The following is a 22,200-nucleotide window of genomic DNA, read 5'->3' as shown; positions in this document are numbered from 1 at the left end:
TACTATCCTTCTCATGCAAAAGTTGTTTCTTTCTCTTTCTCTCTATATACAAGAAGTAGCCACAGAAGGTGGGGTTACGAGACATTTATGGTGCATCCAACACAGTATGTTAAAAAGTTAGCGAATGGTATGTAGAAGGTTGGCCGCCCCTGCATTAAAGGTTTGATAAAATCAATTATTCTTTTTGTCAATTGCAAAGATTATAATAGAAACCGATGCAGCTCGCGTTAGGGCCCTTGCACTGTAGAATGTCCCAAATTTGTAAGTTTGACCAGGTTTTCGTCGTGTACTTTCGGGTTTGGACTTGCTTACAAATATGCACCTTGCACTTCGCCGCTTTACGCGTTTGTTTGAATTGGAAAACGAAATAGGTCTGAAACAACAGGCTATTTTACGTGTATATTAAGCGAGAGGCCTAGCACAGTTATAAGGGAAACTACCCAAAACAAGACTAAAACGTCATAAACCAGGGGTGGGCAACCTGCGGCCCGCAGGCGGCCCTTCATTAAAGCTTGTGCGGCCCGCAGAGGCGCTTGGATTTCAAAAGTACTGGCAAACGAGTCCAATTATTACATATTTTTGAGCTGATTAATGCACTTGATGTCAGTTTTCTGCGATCTGGCAATATGTGGCTAGAATCAAATACAAACTAGAAGGGTGGCTTAGCACATATTGCCCTTGCACATACACTATGATCTATTTTAAAACATAAATATATTTCCTATGCTTATTTTGTATTGGGTCCCTTATTAGCCATCGTCTTTTATAACCTTGGTTGTTTCTGCAGGCGAAAACTCATGGGTCCCCACACATGCAAAGTTGAAAATAATGCAATTCAATAGATAACAATGAGTAAGTTTGGTATCGTGAAGACAAACACAGTGATTGGTACTGTGCATATCTAAATATGCTATATGGAGTAAAAACTATTTAAATTAAAAAACTCATTTTAGGGGGCTAGTAGGATAACTAATTGAGGTTCAACACACACAAACTTAAAAGTAGGAAACCACAATGACTCGATCAATAGTACTGCAAAATTTCAGTCCAATCTGCCAACGTTTAAAATTTCAACCACTAGAGGTGTTTTAAGCAACAACCGTTAATGTTTCTGACGTCAAAGGGCTGTTAACAACCCCCGAACTGCAATGGCGCGATAATTGGCATAATAACGATAATTGGCATACTTTACAAGCTATCCAAATTTTAGCCAATTCTGACATTGTTTACAAACTCACCCCTTTTAAGGGGCTAGCGGGGTAAATACTAGGGTTATCTGGAAAACAAAGTGGGATGCACATCTACATAACTATATCTACCTTCTGTATAAGTTTCAGCCACATCCATCAAGCATTTGATAGAAAAACGAGTCGGACAAACTTCGGGAGAAAATACCCATTTTAGGGGGCTAGCGGGGTAAATACTGGGGTTATCAACAAAAACAAAGTGGAATGCACATCTACATAACTACATCTACCATCTGTATAAGTTTCAGCCACATCCATCAAGGATTTGATGGAAAAACGAGTCGGACAAACTTTGGGTAGAAGAAAAAAGAAGAAAAAAAAAGAAAAAAAAAACAAACATTTTGAGTAAAATCAATATGTGTCCCCTTCAGGGAAGGGGACCCATAATAATACTTGTAGTTAACCATATTTGGTAAGAAACAAAGCAAAATCATGTTGTGTCATGCACATGTGCGGCCCTCGATCCAAATTTGACATTTATAATTGGCCCTACAGTAACAAATGTTGCCCACCCCTGTCACAAACCTTCGTCACCATGGAAGGCCCTTGGCTATGATGCGATGTAACATATCTTTTCAAATAAACCTGACTGCAAGAGCAAGCACAAAACAAGCGAACTGTGTGTGTGCGTTTCTACAGTTTCTTCAACACACTTGAGCGATTGCACCATAGCCACGACAGTTAGGAAGCATGACATCATGTATTGCGCTGAGAGTAATCAATGCACTTTTGACTTGAGAGTACTTTTTTCAATTCTCAACAAAAGGGATAAAATACTGCTCCGTTGCCATAGTTGAGCATCACTGCAACTTTGTTTTAGCTGGGGAAGTGAAAATGAGCACTTTTGTTGACGGCATGTGCTGTTTACATAGCAACCGGATTATCGCATAATCCGGTTAATCGCATTAAATGCCCTTGGCAAATCGATGATGCGATTAACCGGATTCGTCTGTAGTATGTTCAATAAACTTTGCAAATTTCATTTAATTCTGACAGTTTTTCAAAAATTCACTCATTTTAGGGGGTGGTAGGGTAAATACTGGGGTTATCAACACAAACAGAGTGGGATGCACATCTACATAACTATATCTACCATCTGTGTAAGTTTCATCCAAATCCATCAAACATTTGATGGAAAAACGAGTCGGACAAACTTTGGAAAGAAAAAGAATAAAAGAAAAAAATCAAAACAAATCGAGCAAAATCAATATGTGTCCCCTTCAGGGAAGGGGACCCATAATAACTAACATCTTTGTAAATTTGAATAAATTTTGAAGCACTCTTGTTTGATCAAATGCGCATAGCAAACCAGCATTAGACAGAAAAAAGAATACGGACAAAAACAATATGTGTCCCCTTCAGGGAAGTTGACCCATAACTAAAACTAGAAGGGTGGCTTAGCACATTTTATTGTTGGATTTACACTATAACCTTTTGTAAAACGTTGATATATTTCCTATGCGTATTTTGTATTGGGTCCCATATTAGCCATCTTCTTTTATAACCTTAGTCGTTTCTGCAGGCAGAAACTCATGGGTCCCCACACATGCAAAGTTGAAAATAATGCATTTCAAGAGATCACCATGAGAAAGTCTGGTGTTGTAAGGTAAAACACAGTGATCGGCACTGGTCTTAAATAATAATACTACATAGAAATAAAAACTACATAAATTTAGATTCACCCCAGATATTGTGCAAAGTATGTCCGATTTAACATTCTTTTTCAAAGAAAAGAAGGAGTAAATAGTGGCATAATGGGGTTAAACAAAAAATGGACACCTATGAATAGCAAATTCAAGCCATCCAATTTTCATTTAATTTGAACATTGTTAAAAGGGTTACACATTTTATATAATTACGATGTTTTTTTCATTTATTTTAGGGGGCTAGTGGAGTAAATGTTGGGGCTACAAGGTAAAACACATCGATCGAAACCTACAAATAGCATAGTTCACATGCTACCTAAATTTTAACCAATCCCCAACACTGTTTAATAAACTCACCCATTTTAGGGGGCTAGTGGGGTCCAACACACAAACTAAAAAATAGGAAACCTCATTGACTCAATCAATAGTACTGCAAAATTTCAGCCCAATCTGCCAATGTTTAAAATTTTGACCACTAGAGGTGTTTTGAGCAACAACCGTTAATGTTTCTGACGTCATAGGGCTGTTAACAAGGCCCTAGCTGCCATGGCGCAAAAACGTCCTCCAAGCAACCCACAAAGTCACAAACGAGTAACATACAACTGGTTGCCCATGTCACACTATTGCGCCACAGAAATCTTTCGTTTGTGGTGCCTAGTAACACACAAATACGTTTTGCACTTTGGGGGCTTGTGGGGTAAATGTTAGGGCTACAGGGCTGAACACAACAATCAACACCTATAAATGGCATACTATACAAGCTATCCAAATTTCAGTCAATTCTGACACTGTATAGATTTGATGGAAAAACGAGTCGGACAAACTTTGGGAAGAAAATTACCCATTTTAGGGGGCAAGCGGGGTAAATACTGGGGTTATCAACAAAAACAAAGTGGGATGCACATCTACATAACTATATCTACCATCTGTGTAAATTTCACCCAAATCCATCAAATATTTGATAGAAAAACGAGTCGGACAACTTTGGGAAGAAAATAACCCATTTTAGGGGTCTCTCGGGGTAAATACTGGGGTTTTCAACAAAAACAAAGTGGGATGCAAATCTACATAACTATATCTACCATCTGTGTAAATTTCAACCAAATCCATCAAACATTTGATGGAAAAAGGAGTCGAACAAACTTTGGGGAGAAAGAAAAAAAAACGAAATAAAAATACACAATTTGAGTAAAATCAATATGTGTCCCCTTCAGGGAAGGGGACCCATAACTATTGACAAAATGGTTTAACAACATTTTTTTGTGCATACCTTATGTTGAAGTATATTTCTTTCATCATCCAATGAATGTAAAATGTTTTCATGAAGTTTTGATCTTTCATCATCTGAGAAACACAAATATTTTTATTGTATTTATTTGTGAGCACAGATACACACTTACTGTTTTCAGTTGTTGTTTTTATTTTTTGTAGTTCATACTGCATCTGTTCCCACTTCTTGACCTCTTTCATCTGAACCTCAAGCTCAACCTCAAAAAATAATATTTAGTTTTAAATATAATTAGTGATAGTGTAATTTGTACTACTTTTGTGCAATTCGTATCGTAATCTTAATAAGGTGACTTAGCACATTTTGCAATTGCACATACACAATGACCTATTTTGAAGCGTTTATATATTTTCCATTTATATTTTATGTGGCATCCCTTATTAGTCTCTCTTTTTGTCTTAATTCGTGTCAGGTTTTGGAATGTGAAGTTTAAATTGTGGGTAAATTTAAATACATAGTGAGAATATACATGCTATATTCATAAGTAACAAACAAAAGCAATATTTTGCACACAAACTTTAGCTTTATATTTGATTGTGTTGTAACAAATTTTCTTTGCGCTATCCTAAGCACAATAATTTTATAAAACTTCGTGAAAGCAATTCCTGTTGTTAAAGAAATGACCTTTAAAAAAGGTGTAAATTACCTTTTTTCTTAACTTAAGCTGAATATTTAGCATTAAACACTTAAAAAAGACACCTTAAAAAAACTGAAAAGATTGGGAACCGTTCATGACATGGAATGTCGTTTACTGCAAAAAAAGCAGAATAATAATACATTTCTGTCACAGTTTTGTTTTGGCTCTTCCTGACCTAAAAAGAATCAAATGGAACTAGAAGGGTGGCTGAGCACATATTGCCATTGCACATACACTACACTTTAATTACAATCGGTTCCATATCAGCCACTGTCTTTTATAGCCTTAGTTATTTCTGCAGGCAGAAGCTCATGGGTCCGCCACACATGCAAAGTTGTAATAATGCAATTTGCAAAACTAGAAAGTGGTTTTCTAATATACTTCCATAATATATATTTTATATAATATTTACCAATTTACTATACACATAATTTGATCTACACTTATGATTGTTTTTGCAAGTAAAACGAATGGGTCCCCACATGCGTGTTTGTGCGGATTTACGGTAAATAATTCTTCCGGTTATGTTTAGATTCTAAGGAAATCAGTACTTTTTGCTAGTTTTGCCATTGCATACAAACTACTCAAGCAAGCTTGTGTAGAAAATGTATAAATCGACTACACCGTGTCGCATCACAGGTTATAAACGACAAACTCTTTTTTCACGTTTGGGTGAAAACAAAGCGCAAAAGAAAAAAGGTTGTTTGTAATTTTATGGTTTCGTTTCCGTCAGCGTAATCACTATGTCCATTGTAAACAAGGTGCGAAACAAAAACGAGGCTATCGCTGTGCGTATTACCCGGTGTGCATTGAGCTGTAAATCAGTGAATCACTCCCCTGGGAACAGAGTGATATAGTGTTAAACTCCATCGGAAGATTTAGTAAACAGTTTAACAAAATTTGGGGCTGTAGGCCTCAGATAACCACTTGATAGATTTGGCTGATATTTTAAATGACAAATGAGTAACCAAAAGTTAAACACAGTAACAAAGGTTGCACACCCCTGCATTAGGGCATGTATTTCTGGCCTAAACCTAAAACCGATTGTTTAGGGGTCTGGTGAATCTAATAAAAAGTTGGAAAATGCTTTAAAATACCTTACATTGCACCAACCAACACAGCATGAAACTCCTAGATTATGTAATTTACTCTGTAAAGTCGATTTAAAAATTTCACGGTTTGGGGGGCTGTGGGTGAACCGCTGGGTCATTTGGGGTCAAATTTCAGGAGGATCAAATATGGATAAATAAATAACACCTGTGTATATTTTCATAAATTTGAAGCACTCTTTCTTGACCAAACGAGCATTACAAACCAGCGTTAGACAGAAAAAAGAAAAGAAAAATATGGACAAAAACAATATGTGTCCCCTTCATGGAAGGGGACCCATAATAACTATGATAAATTTTAGTGCTATCTGTTTAAACAGGGCGATAAAAAAAAGTCTGCAAACATCATGCTATATGAGGTACAAAATATACAAGTAGCATTTAATTTAGCCATTGTTTGCAAAATTGAACCATTTATGGGTCAATGGGGTAAATGGTAGGGCTACAGGGTAAAACTTAACAATCAACACCTCAAAATAGAATATTATAGAAATTGTGTAAATTATATGACATTGTTTAAAAAGTTAACCCTTAGTAGGGGGCTAATGGGGTAACTGATGGGATTAAAGGGCAAAATGTGAAACTCGACACCTACAAATGACATATTGCACAAAGTGTCAAAATTTTTTGCAACTTGGCCAATGTTTAGAAATTACACCCATTTAGGGGTTACTGGGGTGAAGGTGGGGCTATGTCTAAATTTAATTTAATTTTGAGATTGCTAAAAAATTCACCAATTTTAGGGGGCCAATGGGCAAATATTAAGGATGAAGGGTGAAACACAATAACCACCACCTATAAATACCAAGTTTCACAAACTGTCCGAATTCCATCCAACTCGGACAGTTTGTTAAAAAAATTACCCATTTTTAGGGAGCTAGTGGGGTAAATATTGGAGTCACAGGGTAAATACACCAATCTATACCTTCAAATGGCAAAATGAACAAACTGTCAAAATTTTATCCAACTGATACATTGTTTAAAAAATTCACCCATTTTAGGGGGCCAGTGGGGTAAATAAATAAACTTTTTAAAATGTTGGGGCTACAAGGTAAAACACAATTCAAACCTACAAATAGCATAGTCCACTTGCTACCCAAATTTTAGCCAATTCCGAAACTGTTTGATAAACTCACCCATTTTAGGGGGCTAGTGGGGTGAAATTGGGGCTACAAGGTTAAACACAAAAATCAGCTCGAGGGGTGGCTGACCACATATTGTTCTTGCATATTTACTATAACCTATTTTAAAACATTGATATATTTCCTATGCTTATTTTGTATTGGGTCCTATATCACCCACTGCCTTTTATAACCTGGGTAGTTTCTTCCAGCTGAAACTCATGGGTCCCCACACATGCAAAGTTGTAAATAATGCATTTCAAGAGATAACTACAAAAAAGTTTGTTGTTGTAAGGTAAATCACAATGATCTGTATTGAGCATAAATAAATATGCCATGCAGGGCAAGAAAAAATGCAAATTTCCCGGGAAGCCAGCAAAAATTTCCTGCTACTGTTCGGTAAATCCCCCTGGTAGCTCTTCGTAAAATATTTAACTTAACTCACCGTATTTCACGCGCATATTGCCTACATAACGCAACAACCGAATTTATTAATCTCTATTTGTCGTCCCCACTTGTTTGTGGAAAACCTCTTTGCCAGGGAACATTTACAATTTTATGTTGAGTTATTAAGTTGTTAGGCCACTCATGAAAATTAGCGCCAAATACCCTTGTCTAACTCACTTGTTTATTAAAGCCATTAAAAACTCACAATTCAACCGGCGCAACAACAAAAACAGGAAAACACACATATGTTACGCAGTGTGTTAACATGCGCGCCACCGCAACCTTAAAATGTAGAGACATTAACCATCATGATGGCGGTGGTTGTTACTAATAGAAGCTGGCGCAGTTATGTTATTCTACCGCAATTTTGTTATACTACCCAACATTTTGTCCACCTGTTGGACAAACAGCCAATAAAAATTTCCCATGAGTAAGACCGATTTCCCGGGAAGGAGCTTCCCAACTTCCCCACTTTTTCCTGCCATGATGCTATGTGGAGTACAAGCTATTTCAATTTCATTTATACATTTTGGAAGGTTTTTCTCTATCTGAGAAAAAAGGCTAAAACACAACAATCAGCTCCAATTAATGGCACATATACTATCCATGAAATTTACTCAACAGAGACCAGAAAGTAGGCAGATTTGTTTGTAGGCTGGAAAACAAACAAGAAACATTTGTTTTTATGGACTAGAAACACAGCTTTAATCTCCTTGAGTTAACAGCAAATTTCTACAACATCTGACACCTGTAAAAGTTTTGTAGATATCCACCCCCCAAAAAAATTAGTTTAAGAATGTTTTAAACTACTATGTTATGCCGTACCTCTAAATGCTTTACATACAAATCCTTTGACTCAAGTTTCGTTTCCAATTCAAGGCAACGTTTAAATTCAGCTTCTTGACCAAATGTCATGTTCTCTTCTGCAAAACATTTTTGCATATTTGTTATGCGATTTTGACAAACTCTTACTGGCATGGACTCGTAATTTGTGGTGTAAATCATGAGGCAGTAAATGCCACAAGTCATACACCCTCCCAAAAAGCTTCAGTATGGATAAAATGGGGACAGCTAAAGGCATTTGAGAGTCATGATTGAACATTTGAGAGTCATAAAACTAATGTATCTAAACTTCAACATATGTGCAAAGGTTTTTTTATGGCTTTGGCACATCACAATAAAACTACATTTTTATAGAGCATTTAAAGGATCGGACTAGGAAAGATGCTGCTAATAGACCATGGTTTAGTGCAAGTGCATGTGAGTTTTTTCTAGGGTGGGCATGTCATCCTTTTGCTGTCAATATTTATGAACAATCTACTGTGTGGTTGTTTGACAGTAAATCTTTGCAAAAGTGTTGAAACAAAACTTGGTAATTTGGATTGCATTTAACAGTATTTAGTCCTGATTAATCAGTGTTCCTGATTATACGAACATGGAGAATGAGTAAAAAGAACAAGAAACTTGTTTCTCTTGTTTGAGTGTAACTTTGTTTTAGATGAGAGATGAGTTTATTTTGTTTCTCATAATCATATTCTAGTGGGGAAATTCCACATCTGTCCAAATTTTATTAAATTCTGACATGGTGTAAAGAATTTACCTATTTTAGGGGGCTATTGAGGTAAATGTTGGGGCTATCGAGTCAAATTAAACAATGGCACACATACATGACTAAATCTACCAGCAGTTTCATCCAAATCCATTAAAGATTTGTTGCCAAAAGTACATGGACAAACTCAACCCTAAAAATACAGATGGACATCAAGATGTGTATCTTTCACTCTACTGCAATAACTTTAAAGGCATTTTTGTTTTCTTTCAAAAGCTAAAGTGATAAATATACTTTCTTTTGTGTAGTTCCCAGATAAGCAAAAGCTAATTTTACCTACATGAAAAAAACGCAAAGACTATACCAGTTAAAGTTGATGCGTTGCACCATAACATCTTCTTTTCACTTAAACCATCCTGCAGTTTCTGTTGAAACAAATCAAAAACTTACACACAAAAACAACAACTAGTAGGCAATTATTCAGATAATTTAGCTTAATAAATTTGTTTCAAAGATTAGCAAAATGGTGTATTTTGCATGAGACAGATTACATTAAATCAGTGCTCTTCAACCGGGTATACTGTATACACAAGTGTATACCGCATCAAAATTAGGGTATACAACTGAAGAAAGGTATACGAAGGGAATACAGCTGAGATCAGTGTTACCAAAGGTCACTATTGGTTTTTATGAAATGCAGGTATTCTCCACATGATAGCGAAAAAAATATAGGTAACCTGGCAGAACTTTTTCCCGATTTTGTGCTGTTGGAAGTAACTATTGGCAAAAAGTTGCCCGTATTCTTATGGTGTAAATCGGCCTTGGGTATCGAACGTTGGTAACGAAAACTAAGATAAAATATTTCGACACCGAGTACAAGTATCGATACCACTAAAATCGTTCAATACCACCGATAACGAGTACTCGTCCCATCACCATCAGTTTGGGACTGTTGCGTCAGTAATGTGACTTATGAAGCAATAAGCACATACCTGGAGAGATTTTGCTTTTAATATTCCTGGAGTAAAGGATTGCGAAAAATGTCATTAATATATATAGGTACAGATAAAGATTTTTCGATCTTTTTGAGATCACCTCAAATAAATAAAAATTAATTGATATAGGGAGGTATTTTAATAAGGGGGGCTTTTAAGAACAAGTCAAGACCACATTATATCAAAATTGCTGAAAGAATGCAGCAACAAGCTAGCCATTAAATTAACTTCTTACGTTTATACACTTTTGTGTGCTGAATCTCCTGGGCCTAACACAGGCGTACACAACCTTTTTGCATTGACGGCCGCGTCATAAACTCTTTCTAATGGTACCTGCGTGATAGCCAATTTAATTTCAAGCTTGTTTCGCAGATTGAGATGAACACTTTTGTAATCCAAAATGTAACATCAAAGTTTTTTTACGTCACGGCCGCTAGTACATGCATTTAAAATAAAATTCTTTTACTAAATATTTTGATTTTCAAACTGCTCTAAACAGATTTAGTGTGACTGCAACGAGCATTACAAGCCTAGTAAACAGATGCGTCAGATTTTTGCACGCCGATTGTGTGCAAACAATACCAAGCCACCACAAGTGTCACAATATAGATTATGACATCATAAACAGACAAGACTAAACAGCATACTGTTCAACGAATCTGTGCATCAAAATATGGATCTGCGATGCAGCCATTGTACTGAAAAGGTTGTGCACCCCTGTAGGGTATACAAAGTTGCTAGAAAATTGTAAAAGGTATACAGCAGAAAAAAAGGTTGAAGAGCACTGCATTAAATGACTTGTTTGTGAGTATTTAGTTTCTTACCAAAGAATAGTAAGATAAGCTGCGCTACCTGACTATGCTTGGCTTAAACTTAATTAAAATCAAGCCATCTAAATGAGACTGGTAAATGACGAGGGCAGAGCGAGGCACATTTCTTTATTATAGGTTTACACGCTCTTGGGCAGCAAGACTGATCCACTTTTTTCTGTCTTTTTCAATGGCCTCCATCTCCTTCATTTTTATCTTTTTTCCAGATCTTTGTTGAAAGTCTCACTTCTGGTAAGCTTCAGCCAACCTTTTGATCTTTTAGTTTAAAAAGGTTGGTTATGTTCCCTGCGCTTGATAGATTTTTTCAGTTTTAGTTTCAGTGACCATTTGACTAGGTAGTGAGCGGAGGTTATGTCTGCAACTTTGAAGCTTTGTACATGTTGCAGTGCGCTGTGCCATCTTCTGCACATGCAAATGTACTTAATTTCACTTACTGTTTTGCCATTTGGTGCTTTCCAGGTTTGCTTATGTCAGCATTGTGAATAAAGAAAGTGTTCCCTACACTTTTGTTTGTACTGCAGATGGTAAGAAGCCTTTGCCTGTTTTTGTTAGTTTTGCTTGCTGCACTGAATAGTGCTAAGATGTCAATCCGACAAAACCTGTTTTCATCAATCTGTACGTTTAAGTTGCGCATCAATAATTATAGATCGCAATAAGGGATACCATTTAATGTATCCTGAAGCTGGCCAAAGAACAAATCCTTTTCTGATGCTTCTGCCTCTTCTGCAGGGGCATACACCTGCAGAATGGATGTTTTCCCATAACACGAGTGAAAATGTGCAGTAATTATTCGATCACTGATTGATTTCCATCCAACCATTGCCTGATTTGCTTCATGATCCAGCACAAACCTAACACTGCATTAGAGTCATATAAATACTTGGACGGTTAATGGAGAGAAACTATTTGTGTAAAAGAAATTTGTTGTTCTGGTCAAGTTCACGTTTTGCGACCTAAGCATTGTTTTCAGAAACCACATCTGTTAAAACTTTGTCACTGTATTTGAGTGCCTGTGTTTTCAAGAAAGGGCAATGTACTCATGTTGTCACAATGTCCAAAAAGTGGCTGTTTTCTCACAGCAGATACATGTTGACATGCAATTCGGTGTGCGAAATATTTAGGGCTGTGGTTACTGAGATGAATTTATGTATTGCTATTTAAAAATTACATGCCGAAACAGAAAGTTTTTACTGTCCAAGCCAACAATGGTGAAAAACTATACCTTCTAAAGACAATGGCTGTCTTTAAACTTCTACAATCTTTCTTAATATATTCTCATGCCAAATATGGTGAGAATAAGTCTATTTATTATCAAATTTGTAACTAACTACATCAGGGCAAATACTGTATGTGCGACCGTGATTTTTTGAGACCTAATTTTAAGTGGTTTATATTTTTTCGATTTCTCAGAATAGTAAGAAAACACTGAGGCAATGACACAAACTAGCGGAAAATATAGGGACTAGGGAACGATCTACCAAAACAAACTGTCTCACAAAAACACTTTTTTTTCTCAAAACTTGTGCTCAGAATGTAACATCCCATATGCTAACAGTCTTGGGTATGGTGCAATCAGTCACTTGTGTTTCAAAAAGGATGCACATGCACTGAACAATACGTCACATACACTGCACACACATTTCTTAAAGATTCGTAGTTCACACCACAATACTTTTGCAACCTGCAATAAGCCTGTTTTTATCATATCAGGGTACAACGGTTTACCCTAATGAACATGTATACACTTGTGTTTTATCCAGTGATTGTTACTTTAGCAGAAATGTGTAGGAATACAACAAACAAGCTAAGGTCATTTTTTCCAATCCTCATGTGATGCATCGTTAAATGCAGATCAACATAAGTTGTACGGTCAGAATAAACACGCAATGGGGAAAATTTGTGGACACTGTGATGTGTCGATTATTCATAGTCTGCCAGGCCTATTAAAGGCGTCATATCAACCAATCACCAAGTATTCCCTAATACCAGGGGACTGTGGGATTCAAACCCAAAATATTCCTGCCAAATATTCCAGCTATGATATGCCCTGATGCTATCCAAGCAATAGGGTGCAATTGTCACCTAGTCTCGAAAATTTACATTGATATATGTGTAATGACGGCAGTCAGTTGATCAAAACTTTGTTTTTAGATATTTAAAAACTAGCCTAAATGTCTTTTTGGTTCTAGAAAGAGCGCAGGATCCATAAGCCCCCAATTTTTTGGACACTGTTTCAGTGCAAACAATGCTAAACATACAGTCAACTAGAAGGGTGGCCAAGCACATTTTGCCATGGCATATACACTATAACCCATTTTGAAATGTTTATTTATTCCAGACACTAAATTTATGATGAGAAATTTAATCTCTAGGTTTGACTTGAAAGAGCTGTGCAATAGTTAAAACTTTTCCTAGAAAACCTAGCCAGTATAACAGACACTAATTAGGAAGATATTTTGCAGCAAAGGTATTAATAACAAATTGTTCTTCAGTAGCCTATCATTGTGTAATCTCTGAACTACCGTTTAATAACCTTTTGATACAGTTTTAACAGCACATAATGCTTAGTGTTCAACGTTTCTCCTAATTTATATATAACTCACATATTGTTTCTGGAGTATATGTGTCAAAAATAAATAGCTACATTGTAACAAAAACTCTTTCTAAACTATGTTGTGTGATACCTACAGTGACCTCTTGTCCTGCGGTATCAAAACTGACACGGACCATTTAAGGACTCGTATATTGCGTCTTTGGAAAATGTGTAGTTTTTTACCTCTATGTCAATCACCAATGTTTGCCTAACATGAGTGAAACCAAAGTATCATCTTAATCACTTCTAAGATAAAAAAAAAACTGCGTTAAAAACTGAAAATGAAATTAACTAGAAGGGTGGCTCAGCACATATTGCCATTGCACATACACTACGTACACTTTATTTAATAGGTCCCATATCAGCCACTGTCTTTTATAGCCTTAGCTGTTTCTGCAAGCAGAAACTCATGGGTCCCCCACACATGCAAAGTTGTAAATAATGCATTTTGCAAAAAAACTATGATAAATTTTGGTGCTATCTGTTTAAACAGGGCGATAAAAAAGTCTGCAGACACAATCACGCTATATGAGGTACAAACTATTCAAGTCACATTGAATTCAGCAATTGTTTGCAAAATTTAACCATTGCAGGAGTTAATGGGGTAAATGGTGGGACTGCAGAGCAAAACTCAACAATCAACACCTCAAAATATAATATTATAAAAAATTTCTAAATTTCATGACATTGTTTAAAAAGTTAACCCTTTTCAAGGGGCTAGTGGGGTACTGATCGGACTACAGGGTAAAACGTCAAATTCGACACCTAAAAATGCCATATTGCACAAACTGTCAAAATTTCATGCAAGTTGGCCAATGTTTAGAAATTACACCCATTTAGGGGTTACTGGGGTGAAGGTGGGGCTCACAGGGTAAAAGAGATCAATGGATGATGTATTTTATAAACTGTCTATATTTCATTAAATTTAGACATTGTTTAAAAAATTCACTCATTTCAGTGGCATTAATCTTGGGGATGCAGTGTGAAAAACTACAATTAACACCTAATTATGGCAAACTGTCAAAATTTCATCCAATTCAGACATTGTTTAAGAAATTCACAAATTTTAGGGGGGCAGTAGGGTAAATATTGGGGCTGCAGGATGAAACACAACAATCGACACCTAATTATGGCAAACTGAACAAACTGTCCAAATTTTATACAATTCAGACATTGTTTAAAAATCACCCTTTTTGGGAGGCTGGTGGGGTAAATATTGGGGCTGCAGGGTGAAACACAATAATCAACACCTAATTATGACACAAAGAATAAACTGTCAAAATTTCATCCAATTCGGACATTGTTTAAAATTTTACACATTTTAGGGGGCTGGTGGGGTAAATATTGGGGCTGCAGGGTGAAACACAACAATCGAGGCCTTAAAATGGAAAAATGAACAAACTGACCAAATTTCATCCAATTCGGACATTGTTTAAAATTTTACCCATTTTAGGGGGCTAACGGGGTAAATATTGGGGCTATCGAGTCAAACAAACCAAAAGGCACATCTACATAACCATATCTTCCATCTGTGAAAGTTTCATCCAAATCCAACAAAGATTTGTTGCCAAAAGTGCATGGACAAACTTCACGACGGAAAAAAGAAAAGAAAAAAGAAAAGAAAAAAAACAAAAACATAGTGAAATCAAGATGCGTCAGGGAAGGGGACCCATAATAAAACTACATAGCATTATTGCTCTGATGTCTAATCATTAAAAAGACTGCCTTGAAAAATGCCCTTTTATTTGTCAAGCAGCAATCCCCCACTATGCATTAAATCCCCACAAATGTAACTTTCTTGAGCTTTCCAATGTATGCATATTATGGGCAGTAAAGGAAACCATTTGGCTGATTGAGCCATTTTTTTAAATTCTAAACGAGTAACTCACTGCAAACAATTGTTTAAAATTTTGTATTTCTGACCTAAAGGATAGCAAAAGCTAAAACTGAATAATTTGGGTTATAGGGTTGAAAAATGGGTTAATCCTATCAAAATTTACAAATTCTTTACAATACCTCACATTGCACAAACAAACAAAGCCTAAAACTCTTAGACCATAAAAAAATTACGTTTTGGGGACATGTGTTGAACCGCTAGGTCATTTGAGGCCAAACTTCAAGAGGATCAAATTTGGATCAATAACTGCATCTGTGTAAATTTGAAGCACTCATCAGACAGAAAAACAAAAAAACAACAACAATATGTATCCCCTTCAGGGAAGGGGACCCATAATAATATGCAAAGGAACAATGTAGTTTATGACTCATGAACAATTAAAACATCAAATCATTTAGCTTTCACATCATCTATGGATTACTACCATGCACCAGTAAATGGGTTATATGAGATAATTTAAAGTTCTTCAAATCAGTAATTTGTAAACAATAAACATTTATACACTTGTCGGACATAAGTGTAATAAGAACCTTTGATGTGGCCATAAACAGCAAAGTGGTTATGCATACCTGTCCAAGCTAATTACAATTGTTTTGTTTTTGTCAAGTTTATCCGCTAGGTGTGAAAGGGTTTTAGCAGAATAAACTAGATCAAAACCAATCTCAGATTGGCCTAAGTTGTCTTCAGTTTAAAAATTAAAGCTTTTGCCTCACGCATGCATTAAGTGAAAAAAACATATGTATGCATTGTTAGGCCCAACATTTTTGATGCAGGTAAATGTAAAACAGATGTGCTACTAAAAATGTAAGAACGCTACCAAAGTTGCTACTAAAAAAAATTTTTGCACCCCTAAACTAGATGCTTCTAAACAAAACTCCACCTCCTTTAACAAAGTCAAAGTTTAACTAACCTCCATCTTTTCTAAGATCACAAGATTTTCCTTTTTAAGTTGTTTGTTGATTTCCTTTAGACTGGCATTTTCCTCACATGATTTATCATATTGGTTAGCTTTATCTTTTACATGATCTTCGAGTTGTGAGACTTGCGCTTCAAATTTTGAACAATTTGTTTGCAATGTGGTGATGTCATCAGTGAGTTTCTACAAAAATAAGTTACAAAGGATTCGAATTTGCAACAAATACTATTTCTTGACAGTCTTGCCTCTAAAGACATTGTACTTTATATGATATTTAGTTTTTATCTGACCACGTTTTGTTTGCGCAGTGTTGACACCTCCTCAACAAAACTTTTTATTTTCTTTTGAGCTTCGTCCAACATCCTTGTAACTTCTTTCTGTTGGATAACCTTTTCATTTTCTAAACCCCTTGTTTTAGTTTCTTGTTCTCTAATAACACCAAAACATAAATAAACAAATGTTTGTACAGGGTAAGCTTTTGACATACAGCCACTGAATATAAACTATATAAACAGCTAGACAAACTTAAATTAAAATCTAACTAGCATATTAGTTAATTATTTGATGCCAAGATGATGCCTAGTTACACATGAGTTCATACAGAAAAACAAGAATCTCTGAAGTGCCCTTATTGATAACCTTATTGAACACTCTTATCGCACTGCATGTAGTTGTTTAAAATGTTCGCATTTCTTGGGCCTTCTTTAGTGTGAATGGTTGTATCTTTTAGAAAGTAATACTATTTCTTGACCAAATCAGTGGAACAAACCAGCATAAGACAAAAAAGAAGAAAATCAAAATGTTTCCTGTTTAGTGCAGGAGACCCATAATAACCATTTCAGGAGGGCAAATGACTTGTTTTTCAGGCTAATGTGATTGTGATAAGTTCTGTATCACAAATTTTAAACAGTGATCACCCAGCCTGCATTTCATCCAAATTTTGTTAACACTACAGATGTATAAGGCGATAAACACTCATTAATGTGATGTTGTCAAGCTTAACAACCATCACCTGCAAAATCTCAACTTTGTGCACATCATTTTACCTTACATCAGCAACAAGTTTTAAATTTTGTTTTCTTTCAGAATTAAGAATCTGGTGGTAGTTTGCTTTATCTTTCAATGCTGCATTAAGTTTATTTTGCATCTCTTGTTGATTTGTAATGTAGGTTTTTACAATACAAGTTTCTTTTTCCTTCCACTCTTCAGATTGGGTTTGCAATTTGTGTAGCAATCTTTTCTTTTCTGTTTTTAAACTGTAAGTAAGGTCAAAACACTAGATAAGCAGCAAAAAATGTGATTATGTATTGACAACAATACTGTATTCTTTTTAGTTTTTTAAAACAAACCGACCGATTTACTTTTTGTTAAACCAAATAAGACACAGCAAGGCAAACAAATTATTCTAGGTGCATGGAGCATTATTTATATCAGTGGTTTTCAACAGTTTTTGTGCAGCGTCCCATGTAACTGACAATGCCTATTTAAAAATGTCTTTCGTGGTTTTTCACAATAATCTACATTAAAGTTAAACTTTAGTCAAGCGGAAAGTTCCGTTTACTAGTTCTTTCAGTTTTTTTACACAACTGGTTAATCTGCCATACCACATTCACACACATGATAAACAAGCACGTACAATCCACTTTTTTAAAAAATGTTCCTATGTTTATGCCAGGCACTTCACAGTGCTAATTTCATTGAGCCGATTACCACTGTTTTTTTTACAACATTTGTTGTATTTGAACACATTCTGATGCAGCTAGTCACAAAACAAACAATCAATAAATGCAGCCTTGTTTGAAAGCAATGGATGTTGAATTTAAGGAGGCATAGTGCAAACTGGTTCCCATCTCTTTGATCACTTTGTTAGTTTCTAGCAAGCAGCAACTCATGGGTCCCGAAACATGCAATGTTGTTAATTAGACATTTTTTTAAACCAATCAAATGCAGCAAGGGCAAACATAAAGATCAAAATATCACTAAACCAATGGTTTTATATGTGGTACAGGTAAACTATCTAAATTTCATTTTAATCAAAAGTGTTTTAAATGTAACTAATTTATGAGGGCTAGTGGGGTGAATGGTGGGTTAATAGTTTAGAACACAAAATATTTATTTGGTGGTAACAGGGTAAGCAAAGAAACAGATCTCACATTTTCAAAGTTACCAGATGTAAAAGTTTCATTCAAAATCATTATAGAATTCATGCCAAAAGTACATAAACAAACTGCTTTAGAGAAAAAAACATAGTAACATCAACATATATATATATAAATATATATATTACATACCCCTGTTTTAGTTAACCATTACAATACTCTACAACTTTTCTATGTCACAATGCTATACTTCTAAATAACATATTTTACATGAATATACATATACCTGGTTAATAAGTCTAAATTGGTAAGCTGTCTTTGTTCCATCTGGAATAGGCACGTTTTTAAAGCCAATATCTCTTTGTCCTTCTCATGACAATTTATTTCACTCTTCTCCAAATCTTCTTCATTCATTCTTAAAAAAGAAGGGTGGTTTAGCACATATTGCCAGTTCAACATACACTATGGCTTAAGGTGGCTGGACACAGACTGTGAAAATGGTTTGCCCAGTGTAACAGAAGTCTACGAAAAAAATTAATTGACAAGAATCAGATTATCGTATGTAACGTTTTCTCGCGTTGTCATCCATGTGACTTTCGAATATTCTACATATATTCTGTAATAGAAGTGTTTGGATCGCAAAAAAGGTTAACACATGCAACGGAGATAAATTTGTCAGGGATTGTGTATCATCAAATATGGTAACCCTATCATGTGTACAGCCACCTTCATTTCAAACCATGCATATATTTCATTTGTTTGTTTTATAAAGATCCCATAACAACCAATGTTTTATAACTTTTTTATGGGGGCCCACACATGCAAAGTTGTAACCACCAAGTTTGAAGTAAAAAATTTGAAACATGGCAATTAATGATCTGCTTAACCCTTTAACTGCCAGGGGCGCATAAATGCGCATGGAGACATGCCTCGTTGTTAACAGCGATAAAAATCATATTAGTGCGAATTTTTTTCCCAACTGGGGTGCGTTGGAAAGCTTATGCATATTGACTTCAATTTATTTGAAAAAAATGATATGTTAGTATTTGAAAAAAATTAATTACACCAAGGAGAAAGTGAAAAAAAAAAAAAAAAAAAGTTTTTTTCATATTTTTGTTTTTGAGCCGTTTTTTGATATTTTACGCTTGGTTGATTCACAGACAGCTGTTTGGAGTTGATTTCCGGGCTTTGCACGCGTGTTGCGGCGATCTTTGTTTGCAGTTTGATATATGTTCAGCTGAATTGGGCTGGAAAGTGGGTAGTTAGGGGCTGTAAATTTGCCTTGATTTGCTTGAATATATAACTGTGTCAGTCAGTTTAGCTTTATTACCTTAATTTTCCAAGTATAGTGCGCCCCCATGCATAATACGCACCCTAAAAATGGCATGTCGATGCTGGAAAAAAGCCTGTACCCATGTATAATACGCACCCAAATTTTGACTCTTACTTAAGTCAATAAACGTAAAATTATTTCAGAAAAAAGATCATCTTTGGGAACAACCGGATGTTATTCTGCCGGTCAGTATCACTGCGCATGCGCTAGCAAACTCGATAGCGTGTTTCGGATTTGTGTAGGGTACATTGTGACAGCAAACGAGCAGGTGATCGAGCAAGCGTCTGATACGAGAGCATTGTGTTGGTATGGAGCGTGTTTGTAGTAAACAGCAGAGAAGAAAGGTCTGATTTCAAGTTTTATTTCGAGGAAGATTTTCTTCAAAAATTGTTGTACCCATGCATAATGCGCACCCCAGATTTTAGGACAATAAATTAAGTAAATTTTGCGCATTATACACGGAAAATTACGGTATTAGTGGTGACAGCAGTTATTTATCAAGAAAACAATTGCATCTTTGGAAAACGTCTATTTTTTTACCTTCATGTTAATCAACAACGTATGCTTAAATTGCACAAAACTGCAGTATCGTTTTAATCACTCCTGAGATATAAAACCTTCACTAAAACTGATAATACGTGTGCCAACTTACTAAAACCACATAGCATTACTGCGTTAATGTCTAATCATCAAAAAGACTACTTCGTAAACGCCCGTCCTTGTGTCAAGCAGCGATATCACGCTATGCATCAAATCGCCGTAATTGTAAAACAGTGAATTACTCTTTTGGGCATTCCAGTGTACACATATATATGGTTCTAAACCAGGGCTTCCCAAACTTGGGGTCGCGACCCCGGAAGGGGTCACTTAACAAACTTGAGAGGTCGCAGAGGGCTGTACCAATTTTGCAGAAGATACTCCATACACTGGTGTAGAGTATGGGGTGCCGCACACCCCCGGCCTTGATGTTTGTATAACGTCACAATGTAATTTTTGTTCAAGTTACGTCGGTTTTAAAACGTTTCCAGCTAAGCGCAAGCGATTTTTTCAAACGCCATTCATCGAACAAACATCGGTTGAAATGCAACACTTGCAATTGTTTTGAAATACACAGGCATTTTAATGCAACATAAAGATGACAAACAGAGTTATAGACTAACGTTTAAATATTGTGTGGCGCAATAACTTTCTCTAATAAAAATAGGTAATAAATTTACGATTTCCAAGCAGTGTTTAATGTCCGTTTGCAAAGCACTGCAACAGCCTAAACTTGGTCCAAAGTGATAAGTGCCTATTTGAAAATCAATGTGACAGAAACTAAAGGCTAAAAGCACGTAAGGGTATCAGGGTTTGGACATGTAAAGCAGTTGACTCCGAGTACCGGTAGGTTGTTTTTGATTTTTGCTCGAATTAGTCGTTTCAAAAAATACAATAAACATATTTTTCGCACTGTTTATCATATTATCCTTGAAGGGCCCCGGAAAATTTAAAGAGATTAAAAGGGGTCGCGATCAAAAAAGTTTGGGAAGCCCTGTTCTAAACTATTTGGCTATTGAGCAAAAATTTTGAACATTAATAAGTAACCCACTGCAAACATTTTTAAAAAATTTTTAGCACATATAAGAGGCTTGCATTTCTGACCTAAAGGACTGGAAAAACTAAAATCCATTATTTCAGGGTTAAAATGGGTGAATCCAAAAAATCAAAATACCTTACATTGCACCAACCAACAAAGCATAAAACTCCTAGATCTTGTAATTTGGTCAGTACAGCGATTTTAAAAATTTTACGTTTTGGAAGCCTATGGGTGAAGTGGTGGGTCGGTCGGGGTCAAACTTCAGAAGGATCAAATTTGAGTCAACAGCTAACATCTTTGTAAATTTGAATTAATTTGAAGCACTCTTTCTTGACCAAACACGTTTGACAAACCAGCATTAGACAAAAACGAATATTTCGGAGTTTATGGGGTGAAAATGGGTAAATCCATTTTGAAGGTTCAAAATTATTTAGAATACCTTACATTGCACCAAACAACAAAGCATGAAACTCCTTTATCATGTACTTTAGTCAGTACTGCCATTTTTGAAAAAATACATTTTGGGGGCCTGTGGGTGAACCCTTGGGTCATTCGGGGTCAAACTTCAGGAGGATCACTAAGAATGGAAAGTATTTTCCAAGCAATGAAATCAGTCGACAAAAATCTTGGAATATATATTTCGCCTAATGGCATCATCAGTTCCTTATTCAAATAGAAAGATTTTATTTGAATAAGGAACTGAAGATGCCATTAGTCGAATATAATTAAATAAACGGTGATCGTCGATGACCATGCTGCCTGTTGAAGGGTCCGGTAGTGTTCAGTTCAAAGTTCAGGCGGATCAAGTATGGATAAATAACTAACATCTGTGTAAATTTGAAGCACTCTTTCTTAAACAAAAAGCGCTACAAACCAGCGTCATACAGCAAAAAAAAATGAACAAAAACAATGTGTCT

The 22,200-nt window shown here is 35.8% G+C and overlaps 1 protein-coding gene across 11 annotated transcripts in view; it reads right to left on the bottom strand.

The window, feature by feature from the left end:
• LOC145205087 (uncharacterized) overlaps positions 1-22,200 on the bottom strand; it is a 65,680-nt gene that overhangs the window by 25,562 nt on the left and 17,918 nt on the right. For 9 of the 11 annotated variants that reach the window (XR_013853585.1, XR_013853582.1, XR_013853584.1 and 6 more), the window contains 8 exons: positions 18,661-18,789; positions 17,322-17,531; positions 16,566-16,704; positions 16,270-16,458; positions 9,409-9,469; positions 8,321-8,418; positions 4,294-4,381; positions 4,164-4,237 (listed from right to left, as the gene is read on the bottom strand). Coding sequence is in view for 2 of the 11 variants with exons in the window: in XM_080077734.1 (XP_079933860.1) it covers positions 4,164-4,237; positions 4,294-4,381; positions 8,321-8,418; positions 9,409-9,469; positions 16,270-16,458; positions 16,566-16,704; positions 17,322-17,531; positions 18,661-18,789 (988 nt within the window). In the remaining 9 variants the exon portion in view is untranslated. The remainder of the gene's footprint in view (positions 1-4,163; positions 4,238-4,293; positions 4,382-8,320; positions 8,419-9,408; positions 9,470-16,269; positions 16,459-16,565; positions 16,705-17,321; positions 17,532-18,660; positions 18,790-22,200) is intronic. The other 2 variants (XR_013853583.1, XR_013853589.1) reach the window with 2 other exon arrangements.

Source organism: Phallusia mammillata, chromosome 8 (genome assembly GCF_965637545.1).
Source record: "Phallusia mammillata chromosome 8, kaPhaMamm4.hap1.1, whole genome shotgun sequence".
In the NCBI taxonomy this organism is placed as follows: domain Eukaryota; kingdom Metazoa; phylum Chordata; class Ascidiacea; order Phlebobranchia; family Ascidiidae; genus Phallusia; species Phallusia mammillata.
Note: the sequence above shows the minus strand (reverse complement) of the source record. Positions and strands in the feature narration are given on the sequence as shown.